This window comes from Chenopodium album, chromosome 21 (assembly GCF_948465745.1).
Source record: "Chenopodium album chromosome 21, dcCheAlbu1.1, whole genome shotgun sequence".
NCBI classification, from domain to species: Eukaryota; Viridiplantae; Streptophyta; class Magnoliopsida; order Caryophyllales; family Amaranthaceae; genus Chenopodium; species Chenopodium album.
This window is the reverse complement of record NC_137854.1, coordinates 7,235,051-7,259,248: the sequence shown is the minus strand read 5'-3', so window position 1 is coordinate 7,259,248 and position 24,198 is coordinate 7,235,051. Positions and strand designations below refer to the sequence as shown.

General features: G+C 36.9%; 3 protein-coding genes across 5 annotated transcripts; 2 read left to right on the top strand and 1 right to left on the bottom strand.

The window, feature by feature from the left end:
• Positions 1–312: 312 nt before the first annotated feature.
• LOC145601292 (3-dehydroquinate synthase, chloroplastic-like) lies at positions 313–5,253 on the bottom strand. Its single transcript, XM_081657289.1, has 8 exons — positions 4,759–5,253; positions 3,533–3,683; positions 3,281–3,448; positions 2,970–3,196; positions 1,823–1,946; positions 1,218–1,280; positions 1,001–1,144; positions 313–716 (listed from the first exon to the last, which is right to left on the bottom strand). Exons 1-8 carry the CDS (start codon positions 5,085–5,087, stop codon positions 585–587), a joined length of 1,338 nt encoding a protein of 445 aa, XP_081513415.1. The 5' UTR covers positions 5,088–5,253; the 3' UTR covers positions 313–584.
• A 3,881-nt stretch (positions 5,254–9,134) lies between these two features.
• Positions 9,135–16,609, top strand: LOC145601282 (cell cycle checkpoint protein RAD17-like). Of its 3 annotated transcripts, none has more exons than XM_081657271.1 (13): positions 9,135–9,644; positions 9,740–9,797; positions 9,993–10,078; positions 10,177–10,224; positions 10,750–10,806; positions 12,141–12,243; positions 12,652–12,959; positions 13,074–13,425; positions 14,253–14,378; positions 15,032–15,230; positions 15,326–15,386; positions 15,908–16,149; positions 16,219–16,609. In XM_081657271.1, exons 1-13 carry the CDS (start codon positions 9,435–9,437, stop codon positions 16,238–16,240), a joined length of 1,872 nt encoding a protein of 623 aa, XP_081513397.1. In that variant the 5' UTR covers positions 9,135–9,434; the 3' UTR covers positions 16,241–16,609. The 3 variants fall into 3 exon arrangements, with proteins under 3 accessions (XP_081513397.1, XP_081513396.1, XP_081513398.1); XM_081657272.1 differs by having other exon boundaries at positions 9,571–9,644; positions 9,740–9,787; XM_081657270.1 differs by lacking the exon at positions 16,219–16,609 and having other exon boundaries at positions 15,908–16,206.
• A 6,092-nt stretch (positions 16,610–22,701) lies between these two features.
• LOC145600270 (L10-interacting MYB domain-containing protein-like) lies at positions 22,702–23,941 on the top strand. The gene is made up of 2 exons (XM_081656192.1): positions 22,702–22,980; positions 23,420–23,941. Exons 1-2 carry the CDS (start codon positions 22,702–22,704, stop codon positions 23,939–23,941), a joined length of 801 nt encoding a protein of 266 aa, XP_081512318.1.
• Positions 23,942–24,198: the final 257 nt, after the last annotated feature.

Sequence of the window (24,198 nt, the reverse complement as noted above, 5' to 3'; positions counted from 1 at the left end):
ATATCACTCTCAAATGCTCCAAATTCATACGGATTATAATAATATTCAAAGTTTCATGTCAATTTATTAAAATGGACTGTATAGTATATACTGGTAATAAGAACGGGCACGTCATCATCAATGATCAAGTTGTATGCATGCATATAAGTGTTTTAGAATAAATATACAGCTACTACTTGATGTGCCCATTTTAGTCTAATTGCGTAAATGAATGATCCTTGTTTGAGCTGTCCTGTGTAGGTAAGGCATCGAACAATGGTTAGTATACACGATAAACAGCTAAACATCGAGTAGTATGGGTACATGGTGAAATTTATTGAAACTCGGGGTAGTTCGATAGAGAAGCTTCCTGTAAGGAAAGCTAATTCGAGAACTTCTACTTGATAATTATTAGGGTTATATTACATCGTGTATCTATCATCACTCTATCAGGTATTTCATCTCACAACAGAAGCTATTTCCGTTTCTACAGATGTAAAAACAACAAATTATTCATATATTGAGTTGATACACTTTTTACGGTATGGTTGCTTGACCATCTTCTGATTACAAAAAGAATAGTGGGTGTATACTAATATCGCGAATCAGGACTTGGAAAAGGCACGCAGAGTTTCGTCCAGTGCTTTTTTATCGTAATCTGAGGTGAATACACAGTTTCCAAGGGGGCCTTTCAGAAGGATGAGCCGCAACACACCATCAGCTACCTTCTTATCGACCTGCCAATTAGAATTACATGGGCATAGATAAGTTTATGATAGGTATATAATTAGTAATCCTTCTGTCTGTAAGAAAAGGAGCTGGCAAATTGTCTAAATCTCCCATTATTAAGGATATGGCATAATTCAAACTGTATAATATATCCTTCACAATAGGTGAAATATAAATTTAAGTATGGGCATATTATGAATTTCAATCATTAGATGAATACTAATTTAGGAGAGGTGACAAATATTTTCATATATTCAAAAGTACTGCAATAGTATGTGTCATCTAAGCTTACCGACATAATGGACTTGAACATTTCGACAGTCATGCTTTCAGGAGGTGCAATAGGTAGCTTAGCCTTTTTTAAGATGTTATGAACACGCCCGACTAGTGATTCATCTATCCAACCAAGACGGTGTGACATGTCAACAGCCATGACCTGAACATAAAAATCCAAATCAGCAGAAGATGATGAAAAATAAGAGCCAGTGAATAGGTTAACAGAGACATACCATTCCAACTGCAACCGCTTCTCCATGAAGCCAGTGGCCATAGCCAAATCCTGTTTCTATTGCCTGCAAAAGGAATTCAAAACAGCCAAACTGATCAACACCAGCGAAAATTTACATGCACATCACAAACCAAAACTCTTTCCAAGGAGAAAACATGTGGTCCCACATCATATGGTTACTGGGTCTACAAACTTTAAAGATTTAGTTAGACACGAATACTGAAACAACTCAAACTTGAGTTAACTTGTACAGTTGAAGTAAATATTGATTGAAAGAAAATCTGAGATAGCCTAACTATAAAGTACTTGCAAGTGTTTACAATCCCAGGTTTCAAACTTTAGAGCTCAGGCCTGAAACTTCAATTTCAAAATTCTCAACAGGGTGTATCTTAGATATGCAATGCTAATTGCTTACATACTTACATGTTCAGTTCAGCAATTGCTTGTAATGGATATAGACACGTTTTACAAGTGGAACATATAAGAAACTTCACAGATGCCTGACACTGCCTCAAAGTTTTCTTCTCCAAGGTGTTAACAGCTTGGCTAAGATATATTTCAATAAGAAAGATTTTGAAAAAGATATCACAGGATTATAGAACTCACATGTCCAAAAGTGTGACCTAAGTTCAATGTTGCCCTCAATCCACCTTCCTTCTCATCCAAAGATACAACCTCGGCCTTGTTTTCACAGGAGCGTTTTATAGCATATGCAAAGGCAACATGATCCCTGCAAATCAAGCCAATAGACATGACCTTTCAGTCAACCATGATGGATAAAAGCTCAAACACTCAAAGCACATCAACATCCAAACAATGTCAAACAAGCCAGTACTCTTGTCACTTACTATCATTTAAAAAATAAATAAATTAATTAACCTTCAAAAAATGTAGTTGGGGTAATCTACCCAAGGCATCAACATCCAAACTATGTCAAACAAGCCAAATTGTCACATAGCATAGTATTAGGAATCCTGATGCGTTCTTAAGCACGATAAGTAATCTTATTGCATTTCAATACGCAATAAATATATCCTTCAGTAACTAAGAAAAAAAAAGACTGAAAAGCCAAAGTTTGCCTAACCATGACCCTTAGAATACAATCATTTGGACACCTTAGACACAAGGGGATGGGCAAACTGCTAGCTGTGTAGATGCTTCATAAGTTATACTTTTTAAGCAGACTAATGTCTTGTATTTCACCATAAAACAATATATTTTGCGAAAATCAATTCATTGCAGGGGTAGCAAGTCTATTTTGCAGATAAGGGCTGATAAGTTTTAAAATGTTCAGATAAAATGATGTGAAAAGTATGAAGCATAAGCAACTAGTAAGGCAACCACTCTTCAGTCAATTCAATGATGCATCATTACTAATGAAAATTATAAATTGTTTATAGTTTGTAATAATTAATTACTTTTGGGTACATTCCTTCAAATAGGCTTCCTAAATATTAACAAGAAGTGACCAGCTAAAAGTGCACTTTGTCTTACTCTAGCCTACTCCAAAGTCCAAACATCCCATAGAATTACACAACCTGTACAACATTGTTTTGATTTCAGGGTGGAAAAACAGACAAATTGCAGCGTTGGCTAAAGGCTTTAAATACCATATAATGCAGTTATTAAGTTAATGTGATCTCCTTCAAAAAAGCCATAACCAACAGTTCCATTTGTTAGGAGGTAAAATTAACAAGTAGTAGGGTAGGGGTGCTGGTGAAAATAATTAGAAGCTGATGATTGATTCAAATACCTTGCCATCAATGCATCCATGTTCTTCTCTTGCCATTCAAAGAACTCAGCATCCCTAATAAGCCCATACTTTATTACCTCAGCGAGCCCAGATGCCAATTCTCTGTCAGGCAGTGTGTCTAATGTGTCAGTGTCAACAAGTACACATTGAGGTTGGTAAAAGGCCCCAATCAAGTTTTTTCCCAGCGGATGGTTTATGCCAGTCTTTCCACCCACTGAAGAATCCACCTGAATATGAATGTCATCAGCACACACACATACACATAGCATTACATAGTAATATAAAACAATTTAAATAGGTTAGGATCAAACCTGGGCCATAACAGTAGTTGGAATTTGAATGAAGTTAACTCCACGCAGGAAAGAAGCTGCAGCATATCCACACATATCGCCAATCACACCACCTCCAAGGGCCACGAATGTGGACCGTCTGTCCAACCTTGACTCAATAGCTTTGTCAAAGACTTTCATTAGAGTATCCTATCATACCAAAAAGAATTGTGTATCAAAAAACCAAGTCAATCACACTCAAGCAAAAGTGTTTTTGAAGTCAAAGACACATACCATGTCCTTGTATTGCTCTCCATCTGGTAAAATCACAGTTTCTACTGATACGTTCGGGTTATCTTTAGTTAAAGCATTTATAACTTTATCCAAATACAAGGGTGCAACAGTGGTGTTCGTAACCACAAGAACCCTCTTTCCGTGCACATGCCTAACCAAATAATAACACATTGATCAGCTGAAACAAATTCAAAGCATTTAATCAAAGCGTTAATTTAGTAATCTACTCAATTTGATAGCTATGCTGAAGGGCTATGTTACTAAGAGTCTGAGACTCTTCATTACACCTCACGTACCCGTGTCAGACCCTCAATAGTCAGACATGGGTATGACACTAGGACACTTCACTTTTACTTCAAAATCTTGGAATTTTTTTGCAAAAATAGCCGAGTTGAACGCTTGGACACATGGGTACCGAGTCCAAGTAACACATCATAAAGGTATAATTTTTGGTCTTTTCATTCTCTAAGCTCAATGATTGAACATATTTCAAGTTTTGGGGCATTAATTTGACTATTCCCTCTAAATCTCCTTCGTGAGTTAATTCCCAAATATTGTGAGAGGTGCTAAACATCCATCAACCTGATTTTAATTTTGGATATGAAACTCGTATTTTTCATATAGAGATATTTGGTGCTCATTCTCTATGTATATTTTTTAACTCTAATTGGCGGAATTTTCCCACTTCAAATATTGTGTGTCTAATGTTTTCTTAGAATATTTTTTCCGTTTATTTCTCAATTTATTTAATCCACTATGCTCTATACCCTAGAAGAATATGAATAACAGAAAATCCATCAAAGTTGAAGTTCATCCCTCTATAGGCCCCAAAATGAATGTGATTCTACAAACAATGTAATCCTAATGCCAGTAAACAAATGTGTGCATATGTCTTTCTCACCCTCCCTCTCTAATATTTCTAAATCGCGGTATCATCGAAATCCAATCCTTACCATTATCATTTTCAAAAAATGGCGTAATTTTCCCAGCATCAAACAAACAATATATACGAGTAATACATAACAACAGCAACATATAACCCATAAATATCAACATCATTCAACAAATTTGGACAAGTAAAATCAGTCTATAAAATCTTAATTACGCAAATTTTCTTCAAATTAGAATTCCAAATTATAAAATGCGATAAAAACACCTAGAACATTATGAACATTATTCAACAAAACAAAAATCACTTCAAATTAAAATTCCAAATGATAAAATACCTTTGAAGAAGTTCAGGTTGATCAAGAAGACCAGGTCCAATATAAATAGGATAACTCCGATCACCCAAACTAACATCGACAATGTTAGGAACCCTCGTCATCTTACTACTACTGGGTGACTCAGCAGGGGTTAACTGAGTCGAACTCGCATGAATCGCCGATCTAACCCGTCCAACACTCACTGCAATACGATTAGAGCCCAAATTATCCGAATTCAATTTGACGGAAGACCCACCAACAAAGAGGTTGGTTGACTTCGAAATCGAGGTTTTTGATGAGGTGGGGTTGAGGGAGAAGCAGAGAGAAGAAGGGTGAGCTGAGGCCGCCATGAAAGTGGGAGGTTGGAAGAAAGAGAGAGAAAATGGAGGGAGAGTGAAGAAAGTTTCAGTTTCTCTCTCCTAATGGTGGGAGGAAGAAGATGTAGTAGTTGAGAGAGGCGGTTGGTGGAAAGAGCCCGCACTTTTTTTTTGGATTTGTGGTGGCTGTGGGAACGAGACGTTTGGTAGGTGGAGTTGTTTTTTAAAAAAAAAATTAACGAATTATAGGGCTTCTTCTGATTTACTGAACTGATTAGAGCTAAATTGAAATGAATATTTTATGAGAGGAGGATATTAGGAACTGAATTGAGCTAAACTTAAGTTGAAGAGAACATGCCCTTAGTCAGTGTTAGAAAGTTTATCTTTTTCTTTGACAATTGGTCATATGGTGTCAAAAGTCCCACTCAAAACGCGTTATAATAATAAATTCATATAAGTTTTTTTAAAAAAAAATTATTAATTAATATGAGTTTGGATAATATAAAGCAATGACTAAAGGCTAATAAGTTCAGATAGTACGAAATATAATATGTATGAGGGTTGATCCAATAAGCGTTTCTTGCTTTTTTCGGCTCCAAAGTTAATGGGGATAAACAAATAGTGATCATAAGATGTGATTATACTTCGGGGGTCATCAATGGTGTTAAGCTATGTTTCATAAGGTTTCCCTTTTTTGTTTGCATGTTTGGTTTGATGTGTTTGGTTGTAATTTTCTTAGTTTCTTTTACCCTTTGTAGGTCATAAGCTGTTATTCTTTTAATGAAATTCTTGTCAAAGAAAAAAAACACACAACAAACAAATGGAAAAAAAAAACACTGTTATAGCTTCTTCTAAAACCAACAAGAGTTGGCTCAAGTGGTTAAGTACTTAAGTAGCTTGACTATTGCATGGCCTGAGTTGGCTATTACAGATGCTGGCTAAAGCTTGACTATGCTAATTTCCATGATACTTACTCATCCAACATTGTCTAGTTGAATGCCTGAACATAACATTCTAATTTCGTATGATTCATTATGGAAGAAAATTACGACAGGGGCAAACTTGCTTATAGGAATAAGGCTTGCAAATTTTGCCATTAAACTCAACTACTCAAGCATAACATATTAATATGTCCTCTATTACTGTATTATGATAACAGTTATTAATTGCCTTTTCTTGTGAGCTCCAGTGTTTGGAGGAACATCTATGTGATATTCTGTAAACTTTATGCATGTTATACTTTCTGACGCTTGATAAAACTCTGGATTAAATGTTACGATATATGGTGATATATTATTGATACGGAGTATACATTATTGTTATGTGATATTATCTTGGGAAATTCTCAATGGTACTCTTAAAACTTTATATTTAACTCAATGGTAAACATCAAAAAATTAAATTTTCTTTGGTAATCTATAATTTGTAAAAGTAATTCAGTGGTAACATTAGTTAAGGAATTTGGAAAAATCTTAACTATGGTTAATGTTTTATAAGGTAGAGAAGTAAAATGCCTAAAATACCCCATTTTAACAAAACCCACCACCCACTTCTTCCCCCTGCCACCCTTGCTCCCAGCCGGTGCCGGCCGCACCCACCAAGACCCCCTCGCCGGCGCCAGCCGATACCCCATCCCCCTTGTCGCCGCGACCCCTAAACCACCCAACCCCGAACAACCCAGCAACCACCCATGATCTTCACCCCTCCCTTCCGCAGGCTAAACCACCCAACCTCTTTCCATAGACCCTTCTCTCTCCCCCCACGAAATCCCTAATAACCATCAACCCATCTTTGAAAAACCCCAACCAGCCCTCCCCCGCCATCGCTAGGGTTCTAGTTAGGGTTTTTTGTGGGTTGAGATAGTTTGTCGAGGGTTGGGGTGGTTTTTTGGGGAGGGGGCTGGTGGTTCGTGGGCGCCGGAGCCGGGGGTATGGGCGCGGGTAGGCGTGTGGTGGCCGGTGGTTGGCTGGCTGTGGTGGGGAAGAGGGGTTGGTGATTTTTTTGTAATAATTAAATTGTTAAAAAAAATCGATTTTCAAGGATATAATAGTCATTTTGCCTTTAGTTAACTATGATTAAGCTTATTATTATAGATTAATCTCATTAATGTTAACTATGATTAAGCTTATTATTATAGATTAATCTCATTAATGTCATCGTTGAATTAGAAACACAAATAGGTGATTATCAAAGAGAATTTGATTTTTTTATGTTTACCATTGACAAAAATATTAAGCTTGAGAGTGCCATCAACAATTGCTCGAGAAATGTTATTTTTTATAACATAGATTAACTATTACCCAAACTAGAACAGGTTGAATAGTGAATGAGGGAGGTTGAGATCTTGTGATTAATTTAACATTGAATTTTTGTGAATTTTAGGTTCATTGATTAGTGAGGCTCATTTCTCTAGATTGTTTGAACCTTACCTATCCCAAATTATCTCAGTGTAAGTGGAGTGATGATCCAGCTGAATAGAAGTGGATGATTGATTTTATATATGAAAGATGATATAAAAATTAAGAGTAATCTATTATCTATTCAGTATCAATTATTATATATGATTTGTTAATTTAGGAATAATTTCTATATAATTTGTTTTAGGTTATGTGAACTCACTTATAAAAACTGCTAGATCCGTTACAAATTGCTGATAATCCAACTAAAATTTATACATGTTGCAGATCTGCCTTGAATTTCGTGCTTAAATTATGATGATTTTAGAGAAGTCACTGGCTTGGTTGATAACTTAATAATGCAATCAAATAATCCTCATCTTGTTTATGACTTAGTAATGCAATCAAATAATCCTTATCTTCAAACTCATCATCCCCACAAACACTTAAAAGATATGTTTCAAGCCTCTATTAACCCTGCAGTAAACCATTCAGTTTGGGTCGAATAGAGTTCCGGCATGAAACATGTCCGTGATGGTGGCAGGATGGTGGGTTACAAAACTAGGTTCAAGCTTTTTGACAGCTTGGTTATGGATCACGTTGTGCAGAACAACAAAAAAGTAGACACTTATTACTACGTATATAAATGACCGTTTGGAGGTCTACACGTTAACATCATGAGAATACTATGACAAAGAGGGCAACGATAGAAGAAAGGGTCTCAAGTGTACAGATTGGAGTCTTGTGAAATTGTACCGAGGTATAATTTTATTTTATATTAATTTATTATTTATTATTTATTTTATATTTTCTTATTTTATGTATAATTTATTACAGTTGGGAGGGGGAGGAGGAGATAAAGCTAGTATTGGTGGGAAGCAGAAGCATGTCGATATTGCTGGTCGTTTATTCAAACTTATTCGCTTATATTAAATACCGTACACTGTAATTAAACTTAATGACTTTCTTCGATTTTGAGGTCGATTCCATGGCATTGGCTGTTTGAGGGATGGATTTGTTACACTTCTTACTCGAGATGTTGAGGTTTGAGTAGGTTGTGCATTGATTTTAGGTAAGTTAACGTTTTGGTAATTATAACCAAGTTTCGTAGTATCTACGCAATCTCTAACTCGAACCCTAACGGCTTGTGCATTTTCAATATAAAATATAAACGACGCGTTTAACCAATCCGGGTCGGTAAAATCTTGTCTATCACCCCTAAGGTTTTCCAAACGGTCCACGTTGGCATGGTGTGCGTAAAATAGGGGGTCACGTGCGGCGGGGTAGAAATTATCCATGTTTTTCAAAATTAGACCGGTTACGGTCACCCGTCCATATATGAACGGTCCCGTGAGGTACGTTCTCAACAGATCCACCCCCCGGGTTGGGAAAACCCCCAGCCTAGTAAGGTGCCCCTAGGAACAACCTCGCGGTTTTTGAGTTATTCACCATATGGTGGAACAAGACCGTTAGGTTAGCTGAGATCATGTCTTGATCCGGCAAATCATTGGTATCTATACCATCGTAGTTCAGATCCAACACCTTTGGGGGCTGGTGACCCTCTATCTCGGATTGGATCAAATAAGGGAGAGTTCGGATCTGTGTAGATTGTGGGCATTGTCATGCGCGCTTGGGTGTCCCAATTCCAAAGGGTAAGGCAAAAGTCGGGTCATCGATCAAAAAACCTTCTTCTAAGGTACGCCACGAATGGGAGAATTGGGAATACAAAATGACACCCGCGCTTTTTCGAACCTAAACTTTCCCCACTCTCTGCACTCAGTCTCAGAGTATACCCTCTTTTCTCCATTTTCGTCTTCAATTTTCTCTCTCCTCCATTGCCATTCACTTCAATCTACAATTTCAAACTAATTCTATACCTCCACAACTCTGATGATGTTCCTTTTCAGAAAACTAGGGTTTCTGATTGTTTCAATAATCTTCATCAACTAATTTCGCAAACAATTCGTTAGGGTTTGCAATTTCGATGGGAAAAAGACGCAATACTGTTGTTGTTTTATCGTCAGACGACGATGAATTCACCCCTGCTAGAAAATGCTCAACTTCAAATTCCAAGTCGAATCCTAGAAATTCAAAGTCTAGAACAACTTCTTCTGTTAAAACGACGACGTCGAAGAAGCCGCGACTCTCTCAATCTCTTGCTTCTTCCGTTGAATTGCTCTCAAATTTTGATGAGGTGAATTTCTTTTTGATTCATTTAGTTGATTTGTTGTGTTTGTTTTCTTATTAATTGAGAGTTTTTTTTTTTTTTTTTTTTTTTTTGAAATACAGTTCAAATTTTTTTCTGGAGATTTGGCCGAGGATTTTGCTGGGTGTAAGGTATCTACTGGTATGCTATGTACTGTACATCTATTTGTTCCGTTTTAAAACATAAAAAATGATACAAATTATAATTTGGACTACTGTTTATATTGTGATCAAGCTGGAATAACATAAGGTGATAATGAAATTGGTTAATTATGATGATTTTCGTCTATTTTCTTATTTGTATAGAGAATTTGTGTTTGTTTGGAAATTGTATTAGATTCTAGGAGGCTCGACAGGTTGGAGTCTTGGGTTGATAAGTATAGACCGCGTTCTTTGGAAGAGCTAGCTGTTCATAAAAAGAAGGTAAACCAAGTTTTTAATGTAATGATTGAATGTGATACTATTGTTTGTTGTGTATTCTTGATGCTGATCGGTTATGCCCACAATTTGTTAATTTGTAGGTGGAAGAAGTCAGAATGTGGTTTGAGGAAAAATTGATGATTCCAAAGGTAATTTAGTGCTTGGAGAATACTGATATGATGTAATGTTTTGCTCTTCTGTTACATGCTAAGATTTTGGATCTCTTTTTTTTATACATGTATTCGGTGTTATTGCTTGTTGCTTCTAAGCCATAGAAGAAATTGACTTATCTTAATCAATTAGATCCTCCATTTTGCTTTCTACTAGCGATGATTTCCTTTGATTCAATAATCATATACAAGCCTTAAGCTCCCAACTAGTGTCCTATAGATTTCTTGCTATGCTTATCAAGGCAAAAATGTGTCCACTAACCTGGATGATATCACGTGGTGATAAGATTAATTTTGACTTTGAGTTTTTGAACTGTTAGCAACCTCATGGCCATGGCCATGGCCAATGGGGATGATTCGGCAATGTAAAAACTGTGCTACCAGTGACAGTATATAATAATTCATTATGTCTACCGTGCCCTGCCATTGGTTGCATTGTTTGTGTTTAGTTACTTTAGTTGAAGCAGTGAGTTGATAATTATGTTTTGTTAATCTGCATTGCAGCAAGGATCCCAAAATTATGCTCTCCTCATCACAGGCCAAGCGGGGACGGGAAAATCTGTATGTTGCTCTACCTCCTGTCTTGATCTCTTCCTCATTAGTATTTATTGTTGTGCATGAAGTCCCAAACAGCTGTATAGATGTGAAGTAAAGGCTAAGAGTAGCCCAGTGACATTCCATTAATCTTATGTATGAAAGGCTATCACTCATATTAATTGTGACTGTCTATTTATAGTTTGAGTTTGATTTCCATATCTTGCCTTTGCCCGTCTGACCAGTACTCTTGGCAATGTGTTTCCTTCATTTGTGTGATCATCAGTGGCATTCTTGTCTTTATATGTTGCTGGTATGCATGATCATCAGTGACATCTGTCGTTTGCGGCTGGTAGGAATTGGATATGTGTTTCCATTTTATTTTCTTAGGTCTTATTCAGTTTAGCTGATCTCTACTGAACTGAAGTTATAATTACTAATAAAAACTGAATATACTAATTTCTAAAATGGTATATTGATTCACAATGGTCATCATTGGTTACTGATTTTTGCCGATTTAACCAATCTTTACAATTAGGATTATTTTTGCTGATTAAAACTTATTTATGCGGAAATTTTTGTAAAGGTGAACTGAATAGTGACTTGGTAATTATCGCATATTGTGGGGTCTTTAGTGGTTTGTATTATCAAAGTTGGGTTGTGGCATATGGAATGCTTGTTAAAGGAAGATACTTCGACAACTTAGTGGTTGTGGCATATTCTAAGATCCGTTTAATACATGTTATTGTTGAGGGCACACTTGGATTAGGCGTAATCTGTATGAGGGTTTAATGAAAAAAAAAAAAGAATGGTGATGAGTTCAGGTGGTGCTTTAAGGGATTATGTAGTAATAGTTGGACAAGGGGTAGGGAAGGGGAGCAAATACCATCATTTTAGATGTAATACCTCACCTTAGTGTGGTGGTGGATAACCCCAGATGAGGGTGATAATTCCCTCATTCCCTCCCCCTCCCTCCTCTGTCTTATACAATAACTGCCTCATTCGTTGTATTTTTATGCTCTTAGTGTATTCGAGGCTGGGCAGTTTTCTCTAGACCTTGTGTAGTTTTGGAACATGTTTTTCTTATCAATCATCAATGTAGCTGAATGCCTGCACATTTTAATGTAATAGGATATCCATGTTTGCGTTTGAGCAAAATTGTGCTCAATTTACATCCACTATTTGTCAGTGATGACTCCTTGTAAAATTTTCATTTATATTCCCTGTGAATAGCCTTGTTCATTTTTTTTTGTCCTAGATGTACCCTTGCTTAATTGAACTGGTTGACCTCCTCCATCTGCTTGTGGCTTTGGATGTCTTGTTATCCTTAATCGTGTGCTGATTAGTAATTTCGTGACTAGGCAACCATCCGTGTTGTTGCATCTCAATATGGAGCTGAAGTTTGTGAATGGAATGCACCTACTCCTACAATTTGGCAGGAGCATGTTCATAACTCGAATGCAGGTAACCTTTACTATTATGTCCATAGTTTTTTTCTATAGTATTGTTATCTGCTTCAACAATTTCTTGATGAATACTGTTGATGTAGCATGAGTTGTAAGAACAAGTTTACTTTAATGTAAGGTTCAACAGAGTAAATTGTGATAATAATTGATTAAATGTGGTAGCTGAGTATTCTGTTTTGTAATGTGTTTTATTAGTTATTAAATGCTGAGGATAATTTTAGTTGTTCAAAGCAGTTGCTTCCACCCCCCCCCCCCCCCCCCCCTCTTCTGCTATTGGACAAAGTAGGGAATTTGGTTCTTAAGTTTAAAAGGTGGACTTTGATATTGTACTTGGAAATTTGTATTTGATAATCTACAGCTGCTGAATTATTGTTAAGCATCTAACGAGTTACTTGTCTACTTCTAGGGGTACATTACATATCTAAGTTGGATGAGTTTGAAAATTTTGTGGAGCGAGCTAGGAAATATGGGATGCTGTCATCATCCCTTAGTAGGTCAAAGCAGCCCATGGTACTCTTGATTGAAGATCTTCCCGTAGCAAATGGAAGAATTGCTCAAGAAAGACTTCTCAGCTGCTTGCAACTTCTTGTTAAATCAGTACAAGTACCGACAGTGATTTTGATTACTGATTATAGTGTAGCTGACTCTGCTGATGCTGGCATGCGCTTTTGGGAAGAACTTTCTTCATCTCTAGAGGGTGCTGGTGCCTTGAAGGTTTCTGTGTCTGAACTGTATCTATCTTTTCCTGGGGGATAGAGTTAGGAGGGGTGGGGTAATAATTCAGGCAATGTTTGAATTTTTATGTATTATTTCTGCTAAAATTTTCAGATGGCTTTCAATCCAATAACAGTAAATTCAATTAAGAAGGTGCTTTCCAGAATATGTAAACAAGAAAATTGCAACATAAGCCGTGAGCAGTTAGATTTGATAGCCAATGCAAGTGGAGGTGATATCAGACATGCTATCACGACTTTGCAGTATGCTGGTCTGAGACAAGAGAATAAGAAACTTGTGACGTCTGAGAAATACACCTCTGATTCAGAAGTTAAAGCTAATGATCATGGTCAAAAGGATGTTGAATCATCTCTGGCATATGGCAGGGATCAAACACTATCTTTATTTCACGGCCTTGGGAAGTTTTTACACAACAAAAGAGACGCTGAATGTACCATGTCACATTGTAAGCATTCATTACAGCTTAAGTTGTGTTTGCTTGCCTGTTGCTACTGAATATATGATTGTGCAACTAAATGCAGATAGTAGCAACTACACAAATAGATGATTGAAATTTGCTCCTGCCCAAGACCTCTCCTTAACTGTTTTTATCATGGGTTTTATTTATTTGTTTTGGTTGGGTTGGGTTGCTGGTGGATGGTTGTGCTGTGCAAAGGACGTTTAAGAGCTTACTGGGATACATCTTGAGAGATCTTCGTAACTGTATTCTATGGACTTCAACCCTTCAAGTTCAAGATGATAATCTGCCTACAGTCTTTTAGTGTGTGTAATTATTCTATTTCATCTTTTCAAATCATAATGCCACTTACTGTTGTAAATTACGGTTCTTTTTTACAAAATACAATGGACTATGTTAAAATGGCGTGAACTGCTTGTGTTAATTTATTCATTGTGAGTTTGGAATTGTGCATATTGGATGGGGTTTTAATTACAAACAAACATTTGGTTATTAACAGAAGTTAACTTGGTCTTCCTTACCAAAGGCTGGAGCTTCTTTACAGGCTTGGTGTAATGCTTTCTAGGATACTTGGAGTATAATTGCTCCATAAAGATCACTTTGCATTCAAATTTTAATTGTCCTGCACTCAATACTCCACCACCCCCCCCCCCCCCCCCCCCCCCCAAAAAAAAAAAAAAAGGAATAAAAAAACCTCAAAACAACTACAAAACTAAGAGTTGAACTGTTGAAGGAGGAAGAAATGATTATTATTTTTTTTTTACTAAGAAACCAATTCTGATCCATGCTTGCAATAATTGTTACTTACTTTGTAGGTGAAGATGGATTTCATCTGAAAGAAGAATTTACAAGATTACCTTTGAAGATGGATGCTCCGGAAAAGGTTCTTTGTCAAGCATATGGGCAAGCAAGGCCAGTAGCTGAATTTCTGCATGAAAATGGTGCGTTTTTGAATTTTAACCATTGCTTTGTATTTTGTGCTTATTCTAGGACTTGTGAAATATTTAATGTCCGTGCCAAAGTAGAGAGCACAGCATAACTCTTCAGCCCAAAGTAGAGAGCACAAGATTCTTCTTCTTCATCTTAATTACTGAGTAAACTCCTGTAACTCCTGGAAAAAAAGTGTAAACTGAAATACTAAATTGTGTGAGAATCGCTTTCCTAGCTTCAGCTCAGTTCTCAGGAAGTGGAATAGCATCCCAGGAAGCTCAGGAGTCCCACACACTCAGAAATACTAAATTGTGTGAGAATCGTTTTCCTGGCTTCAGCTCAGTTCTCAGGAAGTGGAATAGCATCCCAGGAAGCTCAGAAGTCCCACACACGCGCACTTAAAAAACTTACATGATTAAGTGCTACTGGAACAGTTGTTTTCTGCTTCCAGGAAAAATTACTGCACACAAGCGGATTTTAAATGCATTAGGTCTATTGAAGATTGTATTGAGAACCGTCATTGTGAATTATTCTATGTATCTGCATGTAATAAATGTTCGAATGTCAATGTCTTGAAAACTTTGAGCAGTCAAGGTTAATTATAAGCTAATCCTAAATACATTTTCTGACAGTAAGTTCTCGTTTCTTGCACCTTTTCTTGCAGTTTTAGATTTTCTCAGTCAGGAAGCAATTGAAGATGCATGGACTGTGGCATCATATTTGAGTGATGCTGACTGCCTTCTTTCCTCAGTTCATCGAACTTTGGCTAGAAATTATGAAGCAGAAAATGTTATTCAATCAGCTGCTGCCTCAGTAGCTGTGCGTGGGGTGCTCTTTGGAAATGCTCATCCTTCCCCTTCCAGGTGTGAAAATCGTGTTAAGTATTGCTTATTACATTTCGTGCAGGCTGCCATTCGTACATCTAATGTGTTATGTGCCAATTACCTGTGTTTGATAGGTGGCACTCTATACGTCGCCCTAATCTTTGGCAGGCAGAGAAAACAACAAGGCGCAATATGGTGAGTTATATTTATCAGCTTTTTGGTCTGTCATATACTCCTTACTTGCTATGATCAGTAGCCATGGAACCAAAAAGCGCGGTTGATTCATTTTTCTTCATATAAGCTTGTGGATTATGATGGGAATATTATTCTTTCTGTTGGAATCTGGTGGTCAACAATAATCATTTTACTTTTTCTATGGCTTTTTAGCACCTTGTTATCTTGCCATCTTGTAGTAGAAGAGTGAAGCTTTTATGCAAGAAAGTGACAGATTAATGGTACTTGATAAAATTCTTGAAATTCTGTTTTTTTTTTTTTTTTTTTTTTTTTTTTTTTTTTTTTTTTTTTTTTTTTAAGTGGTACTTTATAAAATTATTGGAAAATCTTTTCATCCTTCTAGTTCATGATATATTGATATTACAATTTAGAATCTGTAGGGCCATAGTGGCTTCTTTTTGGAGCCTTATCTGTTTTCTTATGTCCTATTTAGAGCTTATTGCTGTAACTGTATTAATCAATTCTCAATTTTGTCATGGCAGCATGAGATGGAGAGGCAAAGGTTTGACCATTGTTATAGTATAGGCTTGTCCAATGTTTCTGTTATCTGCACTGATTATAGGCCGGCACTTAAATGGCTTGGTTATAGAGCATCTTCGCCTTTAAACTGTGCTAATGCTAACAAAAGCTTAGTACAAGATTATTCACTTGAAGTTGATGAACTTGATCAGATGAATCCCCAAAATCAAGCTAGTGACTTAACTGATGATGACATTGAAGAATGGTAATTATTATTTCATGGTTGTACCTGAGGTAGTCAGAATCTGCCATTATTGACTGTTGCTTTTTTCAGCTCATATCACAATCAATTTTGAAGCGATCATATCTGGAGGAAGAATCTCATCGCAAAGCTTCAAGGGAAGCATTGCTCTCTATGAGGGAAAACCCGAAAGCATTGCTACTTATGTTTTGGTCTTGAGGAAGCAGGTCATTAGTAAGTCCCGCACGTATGGTTTTTGGGGGATCTGGTTAAAAGATCGGCCAGCACCCTAGAGGGACTGAGAAAATAGAGTATTGTATTATAAGTTGTATATAAAATGAAAATATTAGGTTGATCTGATGGGGGAGTCACGTTTTGATGACTCTTGTATACATCTGTGACCCATAACTTATGCAGATGACAAGCTTGCATGAAAATTGATGTGATGCTAATCAGAATTGGATGCGATTGATATGTTTGATGAAGCCATGTTTTGGAAATTATGCAGCATGTAATTATAATACTGTTCTGCTGCAAAGTTAACTATAAGTTCCCTCATTTTCAGAAAAGTTATGTCAACATCTTGGTTCATTGTTAAAGTTTCATTGTAAGATTGGTAACACACCAGATTTACTAAAATAAGTTATAACCAACCTTTATAACCAACAAGTAGAGCTATCAAAAACTGAACCGACCCGAGAACTCGACCTGAATCGGCAATGATCTGAACACCACTTGTACCCTGACAATGGGGTGAAACTAGTGACCTAATCCGACCTGGACCTGACCATATGTTAACCGACAACCGATTTAATCCAATACTTTTTGACCCGAACCCAAACCTGTTCTCGACCTGAGATTAACCATCAGCCAATTTAATCCGACCCAACAACAATCTGTACCCGAACTAGTACCCGACCCAATTAGAACCTGCACCCGAGTTATGGAAGGTTTAATAAAATTTATATGCCTTTTGTTAAACTTATATACTAGTACAAATCTGTAAACCCACAATCCGTTTAGTTTGTATACCTTTTGTTCTCTATTAATCATATATAGGTTTAATAAAATCTTGATAAAGCTGATCAAATTATGGAAGGCGTAATTATATAGGTTCAACTTGAGCACATCGATATTTATTGGAATTGAACTTGAACCAAAACCCAACTCAACACTAACTCGAACCCGAATGTACCATCTATTAACCAACTCAAACTTGACTCACACACAACCCGAACCTGAAATTGAATCCGATATGAATTTGGCACGAATTGAACCCATATAAGATTGTGTGGACCCATATATGACCATTATCCAGCAACGTAAAGGCCTCGTGAGTGCTTATAACTAATACAAGAGGCACGTACGAAAACGGGTAAAATGACCATTTAAAGGCATATTGGATGGTTCCACCAACCCAATTAAACTCTCAAAGGGTATTAGGGACCATGGTAAACATCTCGGCAATTTTTATTTTCGGGCGAAAAAAGGTCAAAAAATTACAAAATTGAAGGCTATATAATCAACAGTTTTTTAAGGAATTTATGAGGTTTCAGGGGCCAATAGCGAAAAGTATTGAGACACTAAAACTGTAAAAAAACTGACCGACCCGGCGACCATACCTTAACCGACAATGATCTGAACTCAGCCTGTAATCGAACAATGGGGTGGATTATAGCCTTCAATTTTGCCACTTTTCGCCACAGGCCCTAAACCTCAAAATTTCCTCAAAAATCGTGGATTATAGCCTTCCATTTTTTTATTTTTTTTTTTTTTTTTTTTTACTTTTTTTCGCCCCCATAAATAAAAATTGCCGAGATGTTAACCATGGTCCCTAATACCGTCCAAGAGTCCAATTGGGTCGGTGATACCATCCAATCCGCCCTTAAACGATAATTTTACCCATTCACAACTTAAAGTGAATTCGTATACTCAAGACTACCACGGACGTTTATGACAACATATAATGATCATCTGTGGTTTCAAACGAAATTATATAACCTCGAGGTGTATCCCTTAGGGTCTCAATGCTTTTTGCCACCGGGCCTCGAAACCTCAATATACCACAAAAAACGTGGATTATAGCTTTCAATTTTGTAATTTTTTGACCATTTTTTGCCCGTAAATAAAAATTTTCGAGATGTTTACCATGGTCCCTAATATACTCCGGGAGTCAAATTGGGTCGGTGGAACTGTCCAATATGCCCTTAAACGGTCATTTTACCTGTTCACAACTTGTAGTGATTTTGTAAACTCAAGCCTACCACGGACATTTATGACAACATATGATGATCATATATGGTTTCAAACGACATTATATAACCCCGAGATGAATCCCTTAAGGTCTCAAGGCATTTCGCCACAGGCCCCTAAACCTTAAAATTATTCCTTAAAAAACATGAATTATAGCCTTTAATTTTGTAATTTTCTTACATTTTTTCGCCCGTAAATAAAAATTGCCGAGTTTTTTATCTACGGTCCCTAATACCCTCCAAAAGTCCAATTGGGTCGGTGGAACCATCCAATACACGCTTAAACGGTCATTTTACCCGTTCACAACTTGAAATGATTTCGTAAAATCATGTCTACCACGGACGTTTATGACAACATATAATGATCATATGTGGTTTCAAACGGAATTATATGACCCAAAGATGTATCCCATAGGGTCTCAAGGTTTTTCGCCACCGGGCCCCGAAACCTCAAATTTCCTCAAAAAGCGTGGATTATAGCCTTCAATTTTGTAATTTTTTACTTTTTTTCGCCCGTAAATAAAAATTGCCGAGATGTCAACCATGGTCCCTAATACCGTCCAAGAGTCCAATTGGGTCGGTGGAACCATCCTATATGCCCTTAAACTGTCATTTTACCCGTTCACAACTTGAAGTGATTTCGGAAACTCAAGCCTACCACGGACATTTATGACAACATATAATGATCATATGTGGTTTCAAACAGAATTATATAACCCCGAAATGTATCCCTTAGGGTCTCAAGGCTTTTCGCCACCGGGCCCTGAAACCTCAAAATTCCACAAAAAGCGTAGATTATAGTCTTCAATTTTGCAATTTTTTTGACCTTTTTTCGCCCGAAAATAAAAATTGCCGAGATGTTTACCATGGTCCCTAATATACTCCGGGAGTCAAATTGGGTTGGTGGAACTGTCCAATATGTCCTTAAAAGGTAATTTTACCCGTTCACAACTTGTAGTGATTTTGTAAACTCAAGCCAACCACGGACGTTTATGACAACATAAAATGATCAAATATGGTTTCAAACGACATTAGATAACCCCGAGATGTATCCCTTAAGGTCTCAAGACTTTTCACCACAGACCCCTAAACCTCAAAATTTCCGCAAAAAGCGTGGATTATAGCCTTCAATTATGTAACTTGTTTTTTTTACTTTTTTTCGCCTGTAAAGAAAAATTGCCGAGATGTTAACCATGGCCTCTAATACCCTCCAAGAGGCCAATTGGGTGGTTGGAACCATCCAATATGCCCTTAAACTGTCATTTTACCCGTTCACAACTTGAAGTGATTTCGTAAAATAAAGCCTACCACGGACGTTTATGACAACATATAATGATCATATATGGTTTCAAACGATATTATATAGCCCTGTGATGTTTCCCTTAGGGTCTCAAGACTTTTCTCCACCAGGCTCCGAAACCTCAAAATTCAACAAAAAGCGTGGATTATAGCCTTCAATTTTGTAATTTTTGACCTTTTTTCAATTTGTCCGGAATTTAAATTCCCGAGATGTTTACTATGGTCCCTAACATACTTCGGGAGTCAAATTGGGTCGGTGGAACCGTCCAATATGCCCTTAAACTGTCATTTTACCCGTTCACAACTTGTAGTGATTTCGTAAACTCAAACCTACCACGGACGTTTATGACAACATATGATGATCATATATGGTTTCAAACGACATTATATAACCCGAGATGTGTCCCTTAGGTTTTCACGGCTTTTCGCTACCGGGTCCCAAAACGTCAAAATTTTCTATTAAAGCGTGGATTATAGCCTTCAATTTTGTAATTTTTTGACCTTTTTTTACCTGGAAGTAAAAATTGCCGAGATGTTTACCATGGACCCCTAATATCATCTGGGAGTCAAATTGGGTCAGTGAACTATCCAATATGCCCTTAAACGTCCATTTTACCCGTTCATAACTTTTAGTGATTTCGTAAACTCAAGCCTACCACTGACGTTTATGACAACATATAATGATCATACATGGTTTCAAACGGCATTATATGACCCCGAGATTTATCCCTTTGGGTGTCAAGACTTTTCGCCACCGGCCCCTGAAATATCAAATTTTCCTCATAAAGTGTGGATCATAGCCTTTAATTTTGTAATTTTTTGACCTTTTCTCGCCCAAAAATAAAAATTGTGGAGAGGTTTACCATGGTCCCTTATATCTTCCGGGAGTCAAATTGGGTTGGTGGAACCGTCCAGTATGCCCTTAAACGGTCATTTTACCCGTTCTCAACATATAGTGATTTCGTAAACTCAAGCCTTTTGTAAAACAGTGGTGGTGGTCTGGGTTTGGGAGTTGCGGTGGTGTTGGTATGGGGCGTCACCGGATTTGGGGGTTACGGTGGTGTCAGTGGTGGTGGTCTGGGGGTTCGCCGGCGTCAGGGGAAGGTTTGGGGGTCGGGAAGGGGGGGGGGGAAGGTGGTTGTTTGGTGGTTTCGGTGGCTGGGGATTTTGTTTTATTTTTTTTTTAAATAAGTTAAATTGTTATTTAATGAAATATTGGGCCTCACTTAACGGGACCTTAACGGTTTCTGTTAAGTGGTAGTGATTTTTAACAAACTCTATTTTAGGTGGTAGTATAGTAAAAAAAAACAAAAATTAAACAGGTAGCAAATGTGAAGCGTGGTGTTTTTAGTGGTAGCAAATGTCAAAATTTCCTTAACCCGAGACTTAATTTGACCCGACACAAACCCGATTTGAATACCCGAATTGACAGTTCTACCAACAAGGGTATTATTTGGCCGACAATTAAAAACATGGGAAGTTGAAATTCTTTGGAGTTGTTTGGTTGACAAATTCATGAGAAGTCTTCCCACAAAATGGAGGTATTTAATTACCTAAGTAAGTTGAACTTTCTAAGAGCATTTCTACTTTTCATGGTTAATCAATCACAATTTAACATTTCTTAAAATTCTAATTACATGGGAATATGAATTTTTAAGGAATTTGCATTTCTCACATCCAACCAAACGAGACCTAAGTGTTAGCTTACTTGGTAAAGTGTTTAACCCAAATCCTTAAAATTTGGGATTTGAATGTTACCAATGAGTATTTAGTAGTAGGTATTTTCTTATCCTCTCCTATACTCTTGAGTGCATGACTTGTGAAAAAAATGAATAATACGAAGTAAATAAAATACAGTATTTGAGGGTTAAGGTAAAGGGGAAAAAATACATTATCTATACAGCTAATACGGAGTAGTATAAGAAATCATTTGTTTTCAAAAAAAACAATAATACTCGTATAAGAAATCATTTGTTTTCAAAAAAAACAATAATACTCGTATAGGTTTTGGCCCAACACTATAGCTTTTAAGTTTTAACCCTATTTTTCTCTCATTCGTGTTAAAAACATATTTCCAAATATCCCCATCAAAAAATAATAATTTTAAATTCCCCTTTCTCTTTTGCTTGATCGCTCGCTTGCTTGATGAACAGACAAATAGTGTGGTTTCCATTGTCAATTTCACAGGTTTGTAAAATTAAATAAACCCCTTAATTTCCCTTAAATTTGCATTTACATAATTTCTATACATTTTCTGTTACTTTCTACGCATATAAAAAAATTAAAAAAATTAAATAAAGCACTTTCGAAGATTCTCGATCATATATTTTGTTTGAAGTTAATTTCACCGTGATCACTTTATGGCCCGGAACTCCTATTCTTTGCAAAAATCAAAATTTTTGATTTAATCAGATAAGATTATAAGAATTTCTGTTAGAATCGCGTTTTTTTTTTTTTTTTGTGTGAATATGTTGTAGAATTGTGTAGGTAATTCATGCTATACGTGTTATTTTGTTAAGTTTTCATCTGATTATCAGCTTTTTAGATGGTAAAATGCAAAATGCACGGCAAAGAAGTTGCAACGTTTGCCTTTCCACGGTCTTTAAGAAAAAAAAAAAACATTACATTTCCAAGTTTATTGTAGTTAACTACTACGGTCCTACGGAGTACCGAGTATGTGTCTATGCCCTCTTAATCGCAACGTTTGTAATTTCACGGTCTTTAGGATGTTCTGTCCCAATGTACATGGTTTTTTCTTGACACATTGATGAAATACTAGCTTAGGAATATCATGGTTTATGTTGTATTTCTTATACAACTTTAGGTGTAGCCGTGTAGTAAGTGCACTGTCTGATTGAGCATGTCAAGTGTTACCAACATTTCTTGTGATTGTACCTGTGTAGGATCTTAACTCGGTAGTCATCACTCGACACCCTATTCGAAATTTTGTATGTCTAGCCCGGCTACACGATCAGGGAGGCTGTCGTCCACGCAGCATGAACAACCGGGAAGGGCAAAGTGGACAATGTCCCTTGCTAAGGTGCTAGTTGATTTGATGGTTGATCAAATTAATCAGAGGAACAGTCGAAAGATTTCGGTGGGTAACAAATGGAAGTATATGTGTGATGAGTTTTACAGGAGAACTGGCTTGAGATGGGATAGAGAGCAGCTCAAGTATCGATGTTCAGTCTTGAAGAAGATGTATGCTACTGTCAAGTCACTTCTTGATCAAGAGGGCTTCTGTTGGGATGAAAATACTGGTACTATTACAGCTGAAGATAAAGCATGGGATCAGTACATTAAGGTATAGCTTTATCATTCGATTTTTTTGGTTAAGAAATATTTTTAAAAATGTTGTCTGAGAGTGTTACATATATTAGTTGCATTAGTGATACACCCTTCAATCTCAGGAAGGATTTACGGTCTTTTCTTGTCAGAACTTCTCACATTCTTTAACTAATGTAAAGATGGACAATACGAGTATTCATTAGCTTCTGTTGGTTTTTCTTTTCCTTCTTCCCCTTCTGTTAGTATCACTAGACGCGTGCTTTTCTGTTGATCTACTATATGTTGGTCTGAATTAGGAACTGATATTGTTCATCATTTTCTTTATCAATTCTTCTAGGGTCTTGTGACATGTTTTACAAATTAAAAAGAAGTTGATTTTTTCAACTTACATTGTATGAGTAAAGGTGTAATGTAAGTTATCATTTTGTGAATGATGGAATCCTGTTGATGTGCAGGAACATCCTGATGCTGATACTTTGAGAGCCACTGGCTGTCCAATCTATAAGCAATTATGCATATTATTTTCCGATTCTGTCAAAACTGAAAAGAGTGATGGACAAGCTGAAAAAGGAGGTCTAGATCCTGTGAGCAACGTTACAGAGGACTGCTCAGCAGAATCAGAGGAAGTTGCTTGTGTGGCAAATGAGAAAGAGAAGTCTCCATGTGTTGAAACCCCTAACCCAATCAGCCGTAAGAGAGGACGGAAAGGGCTTAAGGATGTCATGGCAGATGCTATATTCGAGATGGCAGCTGCATCAAGAATGAGAGCAGAAGCAATTCAGCAACGCTGTCAGAGATATACCATATCCGAGTGTGTAAATGCTTTGGATGAGTTGGGTGACATTGATAAACAGGTCTACTTTGGTGCTCTTGATCTTTTTAATAATCCAGAAGCAAGGGAGATGTTTTTGTCGCTGAAAACTGATAAGCGACTGATGTGGTTACAGGGTAAGTGCAAAGTACCCTCTAGTTCTTAGGACAGGCAAGCTTGCTGATATACATACAGTCAAGTACTTAGCCATGGATATATAGCTGAGATTTACACAAAACTACAGCACATAGGAATAATTCAACCAATGGCTAGCACATAGGCACATAGCACTTATATGCTTCAAGGTTCATATTTGACATGAACGTGATTTTTTTTTTTTTCATTTGAAGAACTAGAGTTGGCCCGATACCATTGATAGGGTCTATATAGAGATCCATGAAATAGATGAGGTGGATGAGCGAG

Excerpts from the sequence above, each read along its gene's own strand:
- LOC145601292 (XM_081657289.1), bottom strand. The coding sequence starts at position 5,087 with ATGGCGGCCTCAGCTCACCCTTCTTCTCTCTGCTTCTCCCTCAACCCC. Across the intron at positions 1,145-1,217 it reads AAGCGGTTGCAGTTGGAATG|GTCATGGCTGTTGACATGTC; the intron begins GTATGTCTCTGT and ends TTTTATGTTCAG. Across the intron at positions 717-1,000 it reads TGTTCAAGTCCATTATGTCG|GTCGATAAGAAGGTAGCTGA; the intron begins GTAAGCTTAGAT and ends TCTAATTGGCAG.
- LOC145601282 (XM_081657271.1), top strand. The coding sequence starts at position 9,435 with ATGGGAAAAAGACGCAATACTGTTGTTGTTTTATCGTCAGACGACGAT. Across the intron at positions 9,798-9,992 it reads TGGGTGTAAGGTATCTACTG|ATTCTAGGAGGCTCGACAGG; the intron begins GTATGCTATGTA and ends AAATTGTATTAG. Across the intron at positions 13,426-14,252 it reads TGAATGTACCATGTCACATT|GTGAAGATGGATTTCATCTG; the intron begins GTAAGCATTCAT and ends CTTACTTTGTAG.
- LOC145600270 (XM_081656192.1), top strand. The coding sequence starts at position 22,702 with ATGTCCCTTGCTAAGGTGCTAGTTGATTTGATGGTTGATCAAATTAAT. Across the intron at positions 22,981-23,419 it reads CATGGGATCAGTACATTAAG|GAACATCCTGATGCTGATAC; the intron begins GTATAGCTTTAT and ends GTTGATGTGCAG.